Source organism: Ammospiza caudacuta, chromosome 3 (assembly GCF_027887145.1).
Source record: "Ammospiza caudacuta isolate bAmmCau1 chromosome 3, bAmmCau1.pri, whole genome shotgun sequence".
Classification (NCBI taxonomy): Eukaryota; Metazoa; Chordata; class Aves; order Passeriformes; family Passerellidae; genus Ammospiza; species Ammospiza caudacuta.
The window spans coordinates 63,711,885-63,730,813 of record NC_080595.1 but is presented as its reverse complement, the minus strand read 5'-3'; the positions used below and the strand labels follow the sequence as shown (position 1 = coordinate 63,730,813).

The 18,929-nt window shown below is 38.2% G+C and overlaps 1 protein-coding gene across 1 annotated transcript in view; it reads left to right on the top strand.

The window, feature by feature from the left end:
* The window catches only part of LAMA2 (laminin subunit alpha 2), a 335,919-nt gene that overhangs the window by 291,976 nt on the left and 25,014 nt on the right, over positions 1 to 18,929 (top strand). The window contains exons 44-51 of the mRNA XM_058802519.1: positions 260 to 414; positions 2,062 to 2,205; positions 3,105 to 3,238; positions 7,945 to 8,104; positions 10,540 to 10,664; positions 11,281 to 11,443; positions 13,384 to 13,528; positions 15,379 to 15,517. Of these exons, the coding sequence (XP_058658502.1) occupies positions 260 to 414; positions 2,062 to 2,205; positions 3,105 to 3,238; positions 7,945 to 8,104; positions 10,540 to 10,664; positions 11,281 to 11,443; positions 13,384 to 13,528; positions 15,379 to 15,517 (1,165 nt within the window). The remainder of the gene's footprint in view (positions 1 to 259; positions 415 to 2,061; positions 2,206 to 3,104; positions 3,239 to 7,944; positions 8,105 to 10,539; positions 10,665 to 11,280; positions 11,444 to 13,383; positions 13,529 to 15,378; positions 15,518 to 18,929) is intronic.

Sequence of the window (18,929 nt, the reverse complement as noted above, 5' to 3'; positions counted from 1 at the left end):
GCATAGTTACATCTTAAAAATCCTGCTTTAACACCAGTGTTTGCTGCTATTGCTACTTTAACTTGATTCTAGACACTCTGAAATTGCCTTATTCTGTTCAGGTATCTTCCTGGCCTGTGTGTACCTCATAGTTGCATATACAATCTCCTGACTGTCCTGAAAATTCTGTATGCAGAATTTTCTTGAATTTTATTATTGCAATGTTTAATTAGTCCCTGACACTATTCTCTAAAGCTCTGCCTTGTTCTTTCTTATGAAGTTGCTGATGCAGATTCCAGTATTAAAAACCTAGAAAAGGAAGCAGATCGCCTGCTAGATAAAATCAAGCCAATCAAAGAGCTCCAGGATAACTTAGGGAAAAACATTTCTCAGATAAAAGAACTGATAAACCAAGCTCGGAAGCAAGCCAATTCGGTAAGTCCCATTTTTCAGAATAAAAGACCTCTTCAGTACTTGATGGGATTTTGTTTTCTACTTTTTATTTCTTTTCTACAGTGTGATTCTTTCCTAATTTTAAACATGCATAACGAGAGAAAATAATGGAGTATAATTTCACAGAAAATAAGAGACTATTCTGATGATTCTCACTCTGGGTCTTCTTTCTTCATTTAAAACATGCACTTGTTAAATGAATAACATCTGTAGGAATGGACCCCAAAAAGGTTATTTTTAAAAAATATTGTAGGTAATAGTACAGCAGAAGAGTCACAATATCATTGAATTTTTGTGAAAACAAAAATGTATTTTTCTGCTTCAACACTGATAGTAAGTCCCTGATTTCATTTCATAGAATTTACATTACTCAAGAATGACACCATCTCAGACTCACTGAAATTGCTGAGTATATCTCCTTCTCCCATATTTTTTATTTTTCTCTGTCCAGTAGCAGCACTGAAGACTTGAGCTTAAGAATATAGTTCTAGTCCAGTTAGTGAGTTTGGAGTCCATCTCCCTGATTCAGTAATATTGTCAATTCTAGGATCATCTGATTAATACTGAGATTATTCAGCTTGTGCAAAGGAAAAAGAATCATGTAGATGGTACTTGAGAAATCTTCCTCAAAAATCGTTGAAAAATAGTTTAAAAAATAATCAACACAATAACAGGATACTGGGAAAGAAGTGATAGGATAAATAGTGGGATGCTAGTGAAAGAAGTTTTCAGCATATATGTGATGAAATCTGTACAGAACAGAAAGACAGGCTGCAGTAATGATATGTTTTGTCACATTCATCTTCTGTCTGAGAGCTTTGAAGTACTTAACTGCTCAGCATTTCTGAGATAAGGAAATTAGAAGTTTGGTCCTATAATGGATCTCCTTTTTAGCAGAGTTTGCTGTAAGCATAAGGTGATACCATTGTGTACATTTCCCCTAATGCTTAAACATGTCTAGCTGGGATTGAAACACCATTGTACTTTCATTATGTCTGTGCTGGCATTATGAAGGCAAACAGTAAAGTGTTTTTATCTGTGCTCAGAGCCTGAGGAAACCAATACAAGAATCCAAACACGTGTCACTCAGCTGTGGAAATAAAACTTAGTTGTGAATGCCAACTCCATTAGGGACTATGTAAAAGCTGTGATAGACATAACTGTTGGTTTAAAAAAAAATGTGAAAAGGTGTCTTAAATTGGCACAATCAAAGCTATTACAAGGGAAAAATAGATAATTATGACTACCCAACAGCAATATGCTGTAATTCCTTCAGGAGTGCTGCTTATTTTCCTAGCTGCATCTTCTGCTTTTAGACCATCTGTACTTCTAGAATTCCACTGTTACCAGCATTAGACCAGTATATCTTCTAGCCATTTCTGATCTACACAGTTCGTCCTTTGAATGTGAGTTCTAAAAAGAGATTTTATTTCCTTTTACTAAACAATCCCAGAAAGAAAATTCGATTTCTACCTTTTTCGCATAGCCAAGCAACTCCCTGGTACATGAAACAGAAAAATGTGAAGGGAAAAAATGTGTAATAGTCTTATAATTATTTGGAAGCTTCTATGGTTAATTCTGAAATGAAAAGCAGTGAACTGAATTCTTTCTGTTATGCTTTTTTTGAAGATCAAAGTGTCCGTGTCCTCTGGAGGCAATTGCATTCGCACGTACAGACCAGAAATAAAGAAGGGAACATACAACACCATCATTGTCAATGTGAAGACTGTAGTTGCTGACAATCTGCTTTTTTACCTTGGAAGTGCCAAGTTTGTGAGTCTGTCTCCTGCCTTTCATGTCAGAGTTGCTCGATCAAATCATACTACTGACAAATAAAGAAGATGAGAAAGGTTTTTTTTTCACCCAGAGGGTTCAAAGCAGTAGTAGGGAGTCTAAAATAATCTAGACATTTACTGTCTTTGGTATTAATATAGTTATTTCTAAGATATGACCAGCAATTTTTTTTACATATATCTTTATTTTAACTAGATACAAAATAGCAGGCTTGTACATGAACTACATTAGAGCTTTAAAATTCACAGTGCAACCAAAGTAATTTTGGAGTTGGTTGTGGGTTTTCCTTAGGGAATGAAGTAGCTAATCATATTGCAAGTGTCAAAGCTCCTATTTACTGTAATTTTAAGTCAAGACTACAATTTCAAGCATAATAATGGTGAATGATTCAGTTTCCCATGAGGCCTATAGCAGACAGACTTCTAGAACACCCAATATTAATTCAGTAAATGGAAAAGTATTCTATTTTTCAACATTTCCAACATGTATTTTATTTTCCTAATGCAAAATTAAAAGGCTGGATGGCATCATGTATCTCAACATCTTTCTGCCATCCAATGTATGTTTCAGAGTGTTCCTCTGAGTTAAATCCTTCTGTTCATGGCTGCAATATTAACATTCTGTAAGTCTGGCAGTTATTTGCTGCATATCACTGAGAGAAATAATTTGCTGTCTTTAGCTTAAGATTCCTTATTTGAACCAATAAAAACAGGAAAAAGAGAGTCTCATTCTAGAGCAATGTGAGAATTAATGTTAATTCTTTACTGTCAGTGTGTGGGTTTCTGATGTCTCATTAGACCTTCTGAAATGTGAAAAGTTCTGAAAAACTTCCTTAATCAAAGTACAAGATCACTTCTCTTTTCATGTTTTGCATGTAGACCGACTTCTTGGCCATAGAGATGCGCAAAGGCAAGGTGAGCTTCCTGTGGGATGTGGGATCTGGAGTTGGACGGGTAGAATATCCAGATCTGACCATTGACGATGGGTTTTGGTACCGGATTGAAGCCTCTAGGTAAGTAAATACTTCATTTCCAAGATTTTAGAAAAATGGCTGCTGTGAGAAATTTTAGTCTGGTTTGACAAAAGGTTTTGAACCTGCATCAGTTACTATTGAACACTATACACTACAGTTACTATTGAAATGTCAATTGTTCTCTGTCAAGGATTTACTTTAATCACACATTCCCCCTCTAGCATCAACAATCTATGACTCCTTATATTTATTCCCTTTTGCTTATCTATCACTCTATCGATTGTCTTCTTCAACTAGCTTACATTTAAAATCAGTTACAGGTTTTGGCACTTGAATAACTACTCTTCTTTTCTCCTTGAATTTTAAAGAGGAGCAGCTTTTCTGAATTTCTGGTCTTGATACAGTACTTGATACCACAAGGGAATGGTCTGTCACACAGCAGTATCTTGATTCTAATTCAGAATGCCATTCCTATAGGCAAAATGTCTCATCAGACTGGAAATATTTATGATAGATACAGTTCATGAAAGGAGGAGATATTCCAAAAAGTTAAGATATATTTTGTAATTTGAGATCAGCTATTTAATGCCTTTGAACTTTATAAATATAGATACATAAATATTCAAATCCCAAATTTGTTAGCTGAAGCTTGTATTTTTCATTCAAATAGCAAACACATGGCATATGGTGTAGTAATCACAGCATAAGGATTGCATAACTCTATAGCCTTTATCTTGAATAAATCTTAGTCATTTAGATAATATCAGCTGTATCGCAATTTGATAGAAAGCTGAGTAATTTCTCCTGCATCATTACAGTTAATTTCACATAGTATTAAACATAGAATGGATAATATAGTTAGAAAATGAGAGAACGAAGGAGGAAGAAAACAAAGCACTCTAATTCTAGTAACATGCATAGCTCCCAGAAGAGGAAATGGCATTCAGTTTAAATAATTTAATGAAATCACTGAAATCAGCCATTCAGAGCAGAGAATTAAATAAAATTATGGCACAGTCTCCAGAAGCTGGCTTAATGAAACCTTACTGCTAGGAAAATACAAACTGGGGTACAATACAAATTGTTGAAATCTTCACCAGTTCACATTATGCATACCAAAGCAGCTTCATGACACAGTAATGCCAGGCTTTCATTTGCACAAAAGCTGCTTCAGCAGAATATGTAGCCAGAACGTGGTGTAAAATTCACACATCCTACAAAAGCCCATTACCTATTAGCTGGTTGTTCTGGATATATAGGATGTGCATGCCATTAGTTCCGAACAAAGTGCTGGATCAGCAATTTAGAATGATTACAGCTGCACAAAACAGAAGTACAGAGCAGTGTTTAGGAGAATTACATTACAGAGGCATTAGGCGGATTTGTGGGATTAAGATGAAGAGCTTGGGACTGATTTTGCATTCTTAAGGCAGACTTCACAAATCACATACCCTATGGAAGAATCTTCAACTCTGAACATTTTAGTCGATTTGATAACTCCAGCTCCCTTCCTAACCTGTTGGAGAGTTTTACTCGTTTTATTCCCTCACACATTTTCTCCAAATTTCTGCTCAGTTCCAGCCACAGGCTTTTTCAGCCCAACAGAATGACCTGAGCAGCTGGAGCAGGGCATCTGCTTAGCATGAGGACATAAGATGAAATTCTGGCCTTACTGAATTTTGCCATTGTTTTCAGTGGTGCCAAGAATTTACAATAATAATGATATGGTGTTGAACCCACCATAGGTTGTTGGCCCTTCTTAAGAATCCCAAAGGGCCTTAGAAAAAAAAGATGTGGCACAGAGGTTAGAAAATTCTCAAGTTTGCTTAGCATTCTAAATAAAATCTATATATGAAAAATCTGACTGTTGAGTAATGATCAGAGATGGTCAGTTTATGCATGCACCGAAATTTCCACTTAGTTAGACTAAACTGATAATTACTGCATCACTTTTCCAGGGACACTTTTAATTTTCATCACCTTTTATATTTAGCATACTGATCCTTTGCATTTTATTGTGTATTCAGATGTTATAATGGAAATTTCTCGAATTTTTGTTAATGGAATTGAAGTAAAATTTGTTTATTCCTATAGGACTTTCTAAAGGAATTCCCTGTACTTTGATGGTACCAGAGTTTAGCAAATGTCACTTACAAGTTACTTACCTGCTTACAGAAGCAAATCCGATTGGCATCAAGATGCAATCAACCCAAGTATCAATTAACAAAGGAAAATCTAGCATAACAGTATGTGACAAAATTATTTAAAGCAGATTTACAACATGCAAATAATGTCAATTTTGTGAGACAGTCGGATGGATGAGAGAATATTTTTGAGACTCACTAGATCAGTGTTACTTCAGTAGGCCTCAATTAGGAGCAGAACCTGATTAGTTGTAATTTTAATCAACTGTGATTCAAGTATTGCCATTGTTTTGATTGTTAGTGACAGAGTTTAAGCAGTGCCCTTCTTTTGAGGACAAAGGATGACTGAATCACAAGTTCACTATAGACACATCCTGTTTAGTTCATCAAGAATTGAGTCTTAAAGTACTGTAGCAAATATAAGCCATGCTTTTCAGTGAAGGTTTTCTGTGTTTCCAAGAGTTCAAGGAGCAGAGTTTACTATGTGGTAGTTCATAATTTAATGCTGATGAGATGCTTGCTAAAGTCATCTCATTTATATCATGCCTCTCCTTAGGAGCAAACACTGCATGTCATTACACAAATTTTTGTAGAATATAGAATATGCTGAGTTGGAGGCACCCATCAGGATCATCAAGCCCAACTCCTGACCAACTCCAGGACATGCGAAAGAGACACATCATGTAACTGAAAGTCTTGTCCAAACACTTCTTGAATCCAGGAAGTCTTGGTGTTGTGACCACATCCATGGGAAGCTTGTTCCAGAACTCAGCCACCCTCAGGATATTTTTTCTGATATCCAACCTAAACCTCCCCCAGCTCAGCTTCATGCTGTTCTCTCAGGTCCTATCACTGATCACAGGACTAAAGAGGGACTATCTGTTCCTCAATTTCCCCTTGTGAGGATGTTGAAGTCTGCAATGAGGTCTCCCCTCAGTCTCCTCCAGGCTGAACAGACCAAGTGACATCAGCCACAGCTCATAAGGCTTCCCCTCCAGACTCTTCACTGTTCTTGCTTTGAACGTGGCCCTGCTTTGGACTTTCTCTAATACTTCATTGTCTTTTTTTTATATTGTGTCACCCAAAACTGCCCCCAGCCCTCGAGGTGAGGCCACCCCAGTGCAGAGCAGAGTGGGACAATCCCCTTCCTTGCCCAGCTGGTGATGTTGTGCCTGATGCCCTCCAGGACACGTGGCCCTCCTGGCTGCCAGGACTCATGTTCAACTTGCCATTGAGCAGTCCCTTTTCATGGGGCTGCTCTCCAGCCTCTCATTCCCCAGTCTGTGCACACAACCCCATCCCAGGTGCAGAATCGGGCACTTGCCCTTGTTAAATTTCATACGGTTGGTGATTGCCCATCTCTCTAGTTTGTGCAGGTCTTTCTGCAGGGCTTGTCTGCCCTCAAGAAAGTTGCCAGCTTCTCACAATTTAGTGTTCTTTCAGTGTCCTTCTGCATATCAGCCCCATAGTGCTGATACATCCTCTGTAATCCTCCAGTTTTACAGAAGTGACTATCACTAGAACAATATCTTCCAACCTGATAACTTGTCATGCACAGGGTAGCAATGTCTTTTTGCTGTCAAGTTAGCCAAGATCTTTCTCCAAGCTCCATTGTCCTCCCTAAATAAGAAAGAAAGAAAGAATTATTTATAGAAGAGACTCCATTGTGAGCATTTCAGTCTGTTTGAAGATGAAAGACATCCATACTATTTCTGAATTATTAGACATCCTAAAAAGTGTCAGTCTGCTCAGTGACTCTTGGTTTTTCAAGTATTGTTACTTTTATTCCTTAAAGGGCTTCCCATCAGTAAACCTTCTGCTATAAACCAGTTGCACCTTAGACCCACACAAGTCCATGGGAATGGAATCCACCCAAGACTACTGAGGGAGCCACTTTCAATCATATACCAGCAGTCCTCTTCAGCTGGGGACATCCCCGGTGGCTGCAAACTGGTAAATGTGAGACCCATCTATAAGAAGTTTCAGAAAGAGGATTCAGGAATCGTATCTCTCCACAGTGTGTTCCTTCTGCTGTAAAAATATGTCAGCAAACTCCTTCCGTGCCAGTTACTACATTAATATCATCAAAGGAATAGAAAACAAACTGATGCAGAAAGAGTTAATAAATGCAAAGTCCATTGCTGCTGTGTTGCCATCAATATTTGATGTGATTCATAAAGGACAATGAAGTAATATTCTTGAACCTAATGGGGTTTGTAACTGTTTGAAAAGCAGTCTGACAGCTCCATTGCAGGAAATGTGAATTCTGTTTCACAGTGAAGGAAACCGAAGTGCTTTATCACTTCATTTCAGTTAAAATATAATCTAATAAACATTCTTTTTTTTTGTCAATGCAAGGTCCATGTCATGTGTATAGTGAATTTTGTTCAAAAAGGACATTCAAGTGAGGAAAAGATCTGGTTCTGTGATGATGTCTTTAGTTTATGCAGGCATAAGTGTCTGTTCATTTGTATCAAAATGAGGCATAATCAAGTCAGTCGGGTGTGCTTCTGTTAAAAGGCACCATTTAAAATAGAATTTTCCTGTGTTTGGTGTAACTACTGACTTTGTGTACTTAAATTATTTTTTTTTAAACTCTAGGACTGGGAAAAATGGCACAATATCGGTGCGAGCTCTGGATGGTCCTAAAGCCAGCATCGTGCCAGCCACATTCAGTGCAGTTTCCCCACCTGGATATACCATTCTGGACGTGGATGTTAATGCTGTGCTGTTTGTTGGTGGTTTAACAGAAAAAATTAAGGTAATGCCTTTCTGCAGTGTTACTGTGTTAGCTGACTAAAACAGAAATAGTAAATTTCATTATGCTGGTGTAACTGTAGTAGATGGTTTAATTGCAAGTAGTACACTTTGGAAAGGTTTTTGGGATTTGCGTGGACCAAGGTGCACAGATATGAGATTTCACTGCACACGATGTAACCTGATCAGAAGCCCTGTAGCTGGTTGTATTGATGCAGCATTTAGCCCAAACAGCTAATTCCTGCTAGATAGATGGATGCTTCACCTTGGACATGCTGCTGCCCTGACAGGCTTTTGGTTCCTGAGTGACAGGAGCTCATTCCTCTTTCCGTACATTTCTGGTCTCCTAACAATGTATACAAGACTATATTTTCCCTTGCATTTGGGATTTTGTCTTTGTCTTGTATCCACAGTATCACCTCCTCCATTGCAGTCTGCTTTTTGTGTTTCTGCTTTATTTCCATTATTTTTGTTCCAGTTTCCCTCCTTGTTCCCTTAGAGATATCTACATCGTACCCCTGAACTATTTATCGTTTTTTTGTCTGTTCATTTTTCTGGTGACATCTTATACCTTGCTAAACTTCATAGAATGAATAGAAGATGTATGCCAAATAGAATAGACATAAATCTTTGAAAAAAATAATTCTCCAATAAAAGCTAATTAGCACTTACTTTCTAATGGCATTCTTTACAAAACAATTTAAATTAACTATTCTATTCCTGATCAATATTTAAGCATTTGAAAAGAAGCTGAAATTTAAACTTTCCCAAACAGTGAACTCACTGAACTTTTTTTACTCTCAGGGTTGTATATGTCCTCAAGTGTTAAAGTAACACAATGTGCAGAAAACTTGAAGTGCAAAACTCAATGTCAGAACAGCTGTTTTCAACTTCAGTAAGCTTGAAAAAATATTGTCCAAATATTTTCTGAAGAATTCTCTATTTTTTCATTTTAGTCAGGAAAATCTTCCTGAATTCTTTTTTTCTCTCCAGGTAAATAAAGACAAACAAAAGCAGTAGGAAGGCAGTCTATTTTAAGTTTTGTATGGCTGGTATATTTGCAATGTAGAGTTTTAAACACTGTCAGATTTGTTTTGTTCAAGTACCATCTCTGAATTAAAATATAACTTCAGGTTTTTTGGGAATTTCTGTCATCACGTGGCACAGTTGTAAGGCTCACAGAATGAAGATCTTAACTAAGACTTTTCTAAAAGTGTGCAGCTCTTTGGACAGTTAATCAAGCTTACTGATATATCTTAGGCTGCTGACTCAGAAATCTGCTTTTTCATATTATTGGGGTTTGGAATGCTTTAGATTTGTCCTACAGTTTTGTCCACATCCCTTTTTGCATGCATTCCTGCAGTGTATCCAAAAAGAAAGTTCATTTTCAGTTTTTAAAAACATCTTTCATCTGACTTGTAGAAGACTATGATACTTAGATATCATGAATTTCTTAGAAGTGACATTAAGTTCATACTTGTTGCTAATTAAAACCTATCCAATTACCTTGGGAAATATCAGTAGCACATTAAGTCTTTTGAGTCATACTTTTCCTTGAGTATTTTCAAATTGCACTTCTCAATGTTCTCTTGCAAGATCTTAATATTTGTAATTGCTGTAAAAACAGCAGGTGCTTGTCTATCTCAAATAGCTAAGTGTATAGATTTTTAATCAGCTCATATTGATGAACTGAAATTTAAATGAATCAGGGTATTTTTAGAAGCATAATTTTTAGTGGAGTACTCTGTGTACTGTCAACTATTACTACCTTCATCATGGTACCATGTTATGTTCTAATGAGCATTATTCTACGTGCATAACCTTAGCTTAATGAGTTCTGATGGGACATGTGTTTTAATTCCTTTGCCCTCTGCACATTTTTCTGCATCCAAAATTCAGCATGAACAATGTAACAGCTGAGTTCTCAGCCCGTCTTTTAGCTTGGACAGTCTGCTCCATTTCCAGTGTTTCAAGCATTACAAGAGAAATACTTTGCTTATTGTATTGTGGACTATGGCAAGATTGCTCATAGTCCTTCCTTGAAAGTCTGAAATGAAAACCCAGCTAGGCCTTGAACAGGTGAGGGCAGCCAGCTCTCTGAACAGCCAGGAAAACTGATGGTGGAAGCCAAAGCAGCTCCTTGTTCTTCAGGACTTGTTCTCCCTAGACCTTCCCAAGAGTCTCAAATCTGAAGTCTTTCCCATTCAGATTGATACAAAGTTCAGTTCACATTTTCACTGGTCAGTTGTTCTGTAGGAGGGCTTCTTAGGTTAAATAATGCTCTTGATATTTAAAATATTACAAAACATCTTATGGGGTTTTTTTTATTATTTTATATGGAATTTTATATGGTATTTATTTTTATAATTTTTGTACCAGTTATGTTTTCAGATGCAGTAGATCACTTCAATTCAAGGGGGTTTGTGTTCTCTGTTGCAGAAGTCAGATGCTGTAAGAGTCACCACCTTCACTGGCTGCATGGGGGAAACCTTTCTAGACAGCAAACCGATAGGACTCTGGAATTTCAGGGATATTGAAGGCGACTGCAAAGGGTGTGCTGTCAGGTAGGTACAGCACCCACAGCTTCTCACAGTGCTTCTTTAGGGAACCTACCTGCAGTTACATTACATTCAGTGGTAAGTAGCAGGAAATTCCACAGCAGCCGTCAAATTCCAGTGTGCATGCAACTGGAGTTAGGTTGCAATTCCACTGAGAGGGGAAGCAGCCAGTCTTGGTTGTGAGTGTGGTCACTGAGTTACCAAAACTGGGCTGGTGTAACAGGGACAGGGGAAGCAGCCAGTCTGGGTTGTGAGTGTGGTCACTGAGTTACCTGAGCTGGGCTGGTGTGATGGAAGGGCTCCTAGAACCACAGTGAACTGGGTCTGGCTCATGGACAGCTGTGATGAGGGTGCCTGCCCTCCTGCATGGCATGGAGCATAGTCCAGTGCCTCGAGGTGGCTTTCACAGCCATCAGGGTAGTGAGCAGAGACCCCGCAAAAGAAAGAAGTTTGAATTCTCGAAAAAGAATGGGAAATCCTGTCCCTGGCAGTGGGAGGTTTGATAAGACATCGAACCAAGTTCAGGAAGACTCCCAAGAGCTGTGCCCACATATCCCTAGCCCTGCACTTTTTATTTTAACTTCACATGGCAAAATAAAATGGTTGGAATTGTTCTTTTCAGCCCCCAGGTGGCAGACGGTGAGGGCACGGTGCAGTTTGATGGTGACAGCTATGCCATGGTGAGCCGCCCCATCCGCTGGAACCCCAACATTTCCACAGTCATGTTCAAGTTCAGGACCTTCTCATCAAATGCTCTGCTGATGTATCTTGCTACTGATGACTTGGTAAGAGCAGCCAGCCAACCTCTGTGCTCCTTGCAGGTTTCAGGCCATCTGTGCAGTCACTGAATTAACCAGATCATAAAAACAATCAGTAATTTAAGGTACCACTGTCCTGGTATGATGCTTCACTGCTGGCCCACTGAAGACAGTGTTATGGTGTTCAGGTTGACTCCCTCATGTTTACTGAATGGGGATCACTATGTTAGTCTGGGAAGAATTCCAGGTTTTCTGAATTTAGTAATTAATTTTCCTTTATCCCAGATGTTTATGTATGTGAACATTTTCAGTTGGTTTTGTCTATTCATAGTTTAAAATATTGTGTGATGGCAGGGGAAGTATGGGAAGAGACAAGTAGTCTTAAGTAGAAATCCTACTCATATAAAGAAAACGTTTATGTTTTATTGAGTGGATTTAAAGAGGGACTGGTGCAACAAATAAGATATAATAGTGATTGTGTTTTTCTAATATCTACAAATTATGTCTCTTACAGTTAAAACAGAATAGAAGCATTACTTTTAAAGTTGTTTAAAGTTTTTTATTGACACACAGTATCAAATGTGTGTGGATAACAGGGAGAAATTATTTATAAAGACACCTGTCCAGATCTGAATAACTCATCTTTGGCATTTCTGATCCAGATTGATTTGCATGACTGACAGGCAGCAGTCTTTCCCTTATCCTTTTCATATGGAGCAGAAATTATGTACAGTAGTTTTCAGTGATGTCTTGAAGAATTAATGAGCGTTTGCTACTTCAAAAAAACTGTGTTTGCGTAAATCAGTCTTATTTCAGATTCCTGTATTTTGGAAATAATTATCAAAATAGCTGGAATTATCAAGGAATAGGGTCCTCCTGAGTAACTGTAGGAAAAGCTAGAATTTTATTATGATAATGAAATATGTATGTAGTTTTTCTAATGAACTTTTAAAATTTAATATTGAAAGCATAATTAAAGTCTTTTTTTAGATTATTTTAAATCATTATTTGTGACTTAGGTATTTTTCTATGAAAAAATATTTAGTTGAAATCTCAAAAACACAAGAAGCTGGTCCCTGGTATATTTTGTTTCTTGTGATGCTGTCCCACCATGTAAAAACTTGAAAGATACCCTTTCTAATGATGCATGGATAGACATGCCTAAGTATGTAGAATACTGAGTTTGTTCAGTTTTAGTCTGAGAAGAGGTGGAACTGGCCATGAGCAAAAAGATAATAAAAAATTCTCAGGTATATTTACGTCCTGGGTCATAGTTCCACCATTACTTACCTGGTGGCTCTCATGCTGTCCAGTTCTCTGGCTATTTGTTTTGCTCTTTGTATCCTGCCAGCTCTTTTTCTGGAGATAGTGCAGCATATATTGTTGTGCCAGCCAGCCATCTCCAGTTGCTGCTTGTATACTGGTGCCAGTGGTTGATGAAATCAAGAGTGTCCATAGCTCTCTTTGTCTCCATCTCTGTGTTGCTATGTGGCCTCCATATTTTACTCTCTGGAAATCTGGCAAAACATGCCCACTTCACCATCTTCACTATTTTTGCTTTCTACCTTTAAAGTTTAAATCTAGCTGAGATATGCAATAAATATGCTAATTATAGTACAAATATACACTCAAAGCTGAGTATTAATTTCAGGTAATTATAATGTCCATTTTTATCTTCAATCTAAAATAAAAGTGCAGCTATCCTATCAAAACTGCAACTAAGATGCCAGCAAAATTCCAACTAAATTAGCAATCCAAAAGAGAATGTAGGGGGAAAAAAGAGCTTGGCATCAGACTTTTGTATGTGAGAGTCCTGGCTAATAAATGTATGAGTTGTGGCATTTTTTAAAGCTTGAAAAATCCTGTCTGTAGTCACCCAGGGTTTAAAAGTGTTTATTTAATGTCTTATGCCTCTTACCAAAATGGACAAGAATCGTGATGGTGTATCTGACCCTTGTCATTAACAGAAGGATTTCATGAGTGTGGAACTCAGTGGTGGGCGTATAAAGGTCAGCTACGACCTGGGCTCGGGTACAGCTTCAGTTATCAGCAACCAAAATCACAATGATGGCAAATGGAAATCTTTCACCCTGTCAAGAATTCAAAAGCAAGGTAAGTTCCTGTGGTGTCAGCAGCATGACTTTTCCAGTTATCTGTGCTGTGCACCTAACCTTCTAATCACAGGGATAGTGCTGTGGGAATTATAAGTTCTGGTGGGAATTATGAGTTCTGGTGATTTAGCAACTTCTTTTGTTTAGGTTATAGGTGTGTTGAGTTGCACGTGAGTGATTGCACTGCCAAATAGTGCTTTATGAGGGTAGCCTATTTTTCAGGCATGATTATTTTATACAATCATAACTTGCATTCTAAAATTCCTCTGACTGGGGGAAAAAGAAGTCTTCTCATCGCTTTCAAAAAAGACTTCTTTCAATCAAAAAGAAGTTGTTTTCATCAGGCTCATGTTCCAAATTATGAAACACATGTATGATTTTTGTTAGGACAGCAATAGCTTTTTTCCTGTACAGTCCTCTCATGCTCAGCATATACCAAAGTGCTTTAAAAAAGCAGTGACTTTAGTATTGATTGTGTCTAACTAGACAAACACCGCTATTTTATCTTGCCTAATGATCTGCATTGTGTCATTAACTGAATCTGCATGGAAACAATGGGGAACATCTCCTATAATTCTGCTAATTCTTCGACATGTTACTGGCACAAAATGTGAAGTGGTGGAATTTGATGAGATCACAGAGACTACTGGTTATCATGCTGGCAAAACCCTTTTTTTTTGTTTCTTAGTCTGCTTATAGGGCTGGTAGAATCTTACCTGAGCCGAATTCTTTTTACTGTGACATAGAAGCTTTTGCAGTTCGAACTTTTACTGCAGTCTGAACCTTCAGGGTCACCACAAGCCCCTAAACACATTCCTGTGCCTCTGCCCCCTGCAGTGCCAGCTCTCTACCTCACACACAGTCCCTCTTCCTTGTCATTTGGCTGAAGTAGACTTGGAAGTTGGGACCAAAGTAATCCCACTTCAGTGATCCCACTTGCAGATTTGCTGCACCTTTAGAGGAGGAATGCCTTATTGCTAGCCAGTTATCATAGTTCATACTTAACCCGGGAGGTATTAATATGAAATACAATGTCACATAATTGTAATTTATCAATAGTATTCAAACATCATGTGTTTATAAAAAAGATACAGGTATAGAAATTAAAGAAAAATTAATCTGGTTTTGGTAAGGTGTAGCAGAAAGTCTGTCTATTCAATTCTCAAGGAAGAAAGGAAAGAAATCCCTTTTTTGCCCCTATATATCTTGAGGCCTGCTCAGCATTTTTCACCGAGTTTTATTTCTTTTATTAAACTTTATATTCTATATTAATCCATACATTAAAAAAAATACATGGAACAGGCACCTAAATAGGGTGGTTGTATGTAGCACATCACTGAGCACAGACTGAGATTGGACATGACAGCAACTGGCTGCTTTGGGTTTGTAAGTGGTTTAGAGTGAGTGATCACCAATCTCTAAGGCACATAATGTCAGTGTTTAACAAACTTTTACACTAAAAATCCTGTTCAAGAGGCAATCTTTGGTCTGAGATCACAAATTAAATGTAAAATGATCTCTTGTCATGACTGTGTCCTGAAGTTTTAGCTCCAAATTACAGTGGAATTACACAAAGAAGGCACCAAATGGAAATAGGTTTAGAGAATATATAAAAATAAAGTGTACAGAATTGCTATGGCTTTACAGGTTGTTATGGAAACAGAAAAGAGCAGCTTTCTTCCCCTGCCTGGAATTGATAATGTGGAAATCCAGTGTCTTAATTGCAAAGTACAGCCCTCCGTGCCTCTTCCCTCACCTGCTAACCCTCCAAATGTTTTTCTGTTGGTTTCTTACATTAAAACATCATTGTTCATGATGGATATTTTGTAACTAATCTCAAATGTCTTTTAGCCAACATATCAATTGTAGACATAGACACTAATGAAGAAGAGACCGTAGCAACAACTTCTACAGGCAGCCACTTTGGACTCAACTTAAAAGGGCACGAGAAAATATATTTTGGGGGATTGCCAACCCTGAGAAACCTAAGGTAACGTGGCTCAAACCAATTTCTTCAGTCTTGGTAAGGGAATGTAAATATAATGTATTTATTCTCTGCATTTGCTTCTCAAGTTCACTTGCAGTAAGTGAATGGTGAATTCCCAATGAACCCTGTACTGCCACAGCAGAGTAGTGCTTTATTTGCATATGTTTTGTATTTCACACAGCTCACCTTACACACATACAATAGAAATTGCACTTGCAGTGCAGTGTATCCTTCTGATTCTGTGCAAGAACCATGATGTAGCTGTTCCTTTAAGTATTTATTTGGTGCACAGAATTTGTGACTGCAGATTCAGAGAATTGGATCAATACCTTCACAAAATTAAGGACAAATGTTTACTTTGTGCATGTGTAAAAAAAATTGACCTACAGACTACTCCACATAGGATTACTGCTTGATGGGTATCCATGTTTTTGCATAATCAGTGTCAGTATACTTTAAATAGGTATTAAAATATTTTGCTTAGATATTATTTTAAATTATTTGTAGATTTTAGTTCTTGGTCTCCTTAGATAAAATTCCTCCTGTGTTCAGGACTTAAAGAATATGATATGATATTCTTCATATATTTAATGTAAGCAGAATGAAATATTTTCCCTTCAGAAGTCTGATCCTGAATTTCCTACACAAATAAAATTCCCAGTAATTATTTTTTAAATATTGCATAGTGATATTCACAAATGTTAACTTCAATGTAAATAATACTTGAATTTAGTGGCTTTCTTTCATGACTTTAAATAGACCAAAAACCGTATTTAAAGTTGAAATGAATATTCAGCAGTTTTGCAATGACAAGAACAAGAGAATTCTGTGCTACAATGAACAGATGAGCAACACAGAAACAGACCCATTAATCTATGTCAGCTTTAACTAAATGGCATAATGAGAGCCTTGAAGTGGTCTTGTGCACAAGGAACTGTTGTGTTTAATCCACAGACTCGTCTGCCACTAAAAGAATGGACATATTTGTTAATTTATTAGGATAATCATTGACCTCTGATGTCAAATCACCCAGCAATGAAAAGATCTAAGATCTATTTTACTCATGAAATAAAACACTATATTATGTAATTGTGAAATCACACCAGTGCATAACAAAACGCCAAGAGCAATTATCTTCCACTTCCTTTGTGGCTGCCCAGAAAATCAGTGTACCACAGCTACTCTGACCTGTGGTAACCGTTCTGCCTACAGCTATGATTTGTCAGTGCCTGAGGCAAGATTAACGCTATGGTAAATTAGAATCAAAAGTAGTGAATGGGGGATTAGGGCAAAGCTGTGCTACTGCAAGCAATAGACACTGAGGTATCCATGACTTTGTAATTATCGGGTCGTGTCAGTTCTGCCAAATTCTTTTACATGGTTTGCTTCTGCTTATGACCAAATATAGCATCAAGTTACAAAAACCCTCTGATGGGTTTGGTTTTAGGGCAGCTCTTTGCCGAGTAAACCTGTTAATTAACCTGACAGCGTACCTAGAACCCCACCATTACAGCCTGATAGCGTACCTAGAATCCCACTTTTTATTATATGTTGTTTGTAAATGGTGTACACCTCCTTCCCTGTGAAATGGTTGAACCTTGCTACTAAGTATTAAGTGTACTTAATACTAAGTATAAGTACTGTTGTATCACGGAACAACAATACAAGAGGTACCACTTGCTGCAATTAACGCCATGTTGTTGTTTTCTTTTCTTGTCTTTCTTTCTCGCCCCAGTATGAAGGCAAGGTAAAAGCAATCAGATTGTCTGCATGACTTGCATGTGTCTAGTTAGAGCGCAGCTTGCAGCGCGGGTGGCACCGCAGCGGCAGCAGCAGCAGCTGGGGCAGTGCTCAGAGCAGCTGCTCCTCTGAGGCTCTTCGTTCGCTCTGAGAGCTGAGCGTTCTGAGCCGCCCCCGAGTGCTCACCGCTCACGTTCCAGCTGTGCACACACCTACACGAGCGACTTCTGTTTTCCTCTCGCAGCCGCTGCTTCCTTGAGCTCCCCTTGGCTGCAGTGCGCTGCCCGGGCGCGGAGCTCAGCCGGGGCTGGCTGGGCCTGGCTCCGGGCTGCGGGGGATGCGGAGCACCACGGGACGCGGGCAGCGCCCTGCTCAGAGGCACTGAATACTCACTGAGGAGAGCATGGGAGCGCGGTGGAGATTGTTTGAGAAATTCGCCGCTTCTCGTGTTCAGAACAGGAGTATGAGGGGCAGAGAGAGAGGTCACCTATTTCTGACTGCATTTTCAGTTTGCAGCTATTTGTATCCGTCGCTTTTGCTTTGGTATGCTCAGATATGAAGAGATCTTCGCTGTGTTTTGCAGTCTAATTCCTGGCTTGAATTGGAAAAATACAACTTCACCCCCACACTCCTGCCCTGAACTTTAGAAAGATTATTTCCTCTCAAGCTCCAGAAATAACTGTTTGTTTTCCCACAAAACTGGCCTATTTTCACAAAAAAGAACTTAGAAAAAAAACCAAAAAACAAACAAAGAATTACAGAAGATCTTAGTGAACTTGGACCTTATGTATTTTATTTTGGAAAGGAAAAAAGAAAAAAAAGAAAAAAGAAGTTTTAAGAAAACATCAAGCAAATGTTCAGTGTTTGCAAAGAGGTTGAGCCGGACAACCCACAGTGCTCCCTTCCAACCCTACCCGTTCTGTGATTCTGTGGTATGGGTTGGGAATTATAACAGCAGCTGTTTGTAACAGGGCAGGATGAGGACAGTCTGTCACTGGACGAGGCAGGAAAGGGAGTTTCAAGAATGGTTTCTGGATGGCAAAGATTATGGGCTCCAGTGACAATGATAACAGCAAAACTGTTCTTCCACTGGAAGATGAATCTGTAAAGGAACTGGAGAAGAGCTAGGGAAAAAAAAAGAAAACTGAAAGGTGGACATAGCTACTTGACTGTAACTAAAGCAGCATATGGATCATTTTAGTAAACCAGATGCTTGCTTTAACTTATGCAGAGAGTACTAATTTGCCAGAGAATACATCACGCTTGCTCGGTTGGCTGTAGTGCAAAGAATGGCTTTCAGTGCCAAAACGTGCAGCTGATTAGTATCTGTGCAAATTGGTTTTATTTTGTAATTAATATTCTTCAAAATGTTTTCTTTCCTTCCAGGGAGCTGAAGTGGTTTTTGCTTCCCCTCTTCCCCACCCACCCCAGTTTTGAATCCTTATTTATTTCCCAAATTAATTTTTCTGATTTTGAGCTGTTCATACTATTCAGATACTCTAGTAAACACTCATGGGTAATATTTTTAACGAATTAAATGGTGCTTTTTTGTTTTTTTTTCTTTTTAGATTTACTCTCCATGGTATCAATGGCAGGTTTTTTTCTGAAGTGACTTTATAAAGCTTTTTTTCTGGCAAGCCTGGTTCAGATGTTACCAGCAGTTATGGTCTCCCTC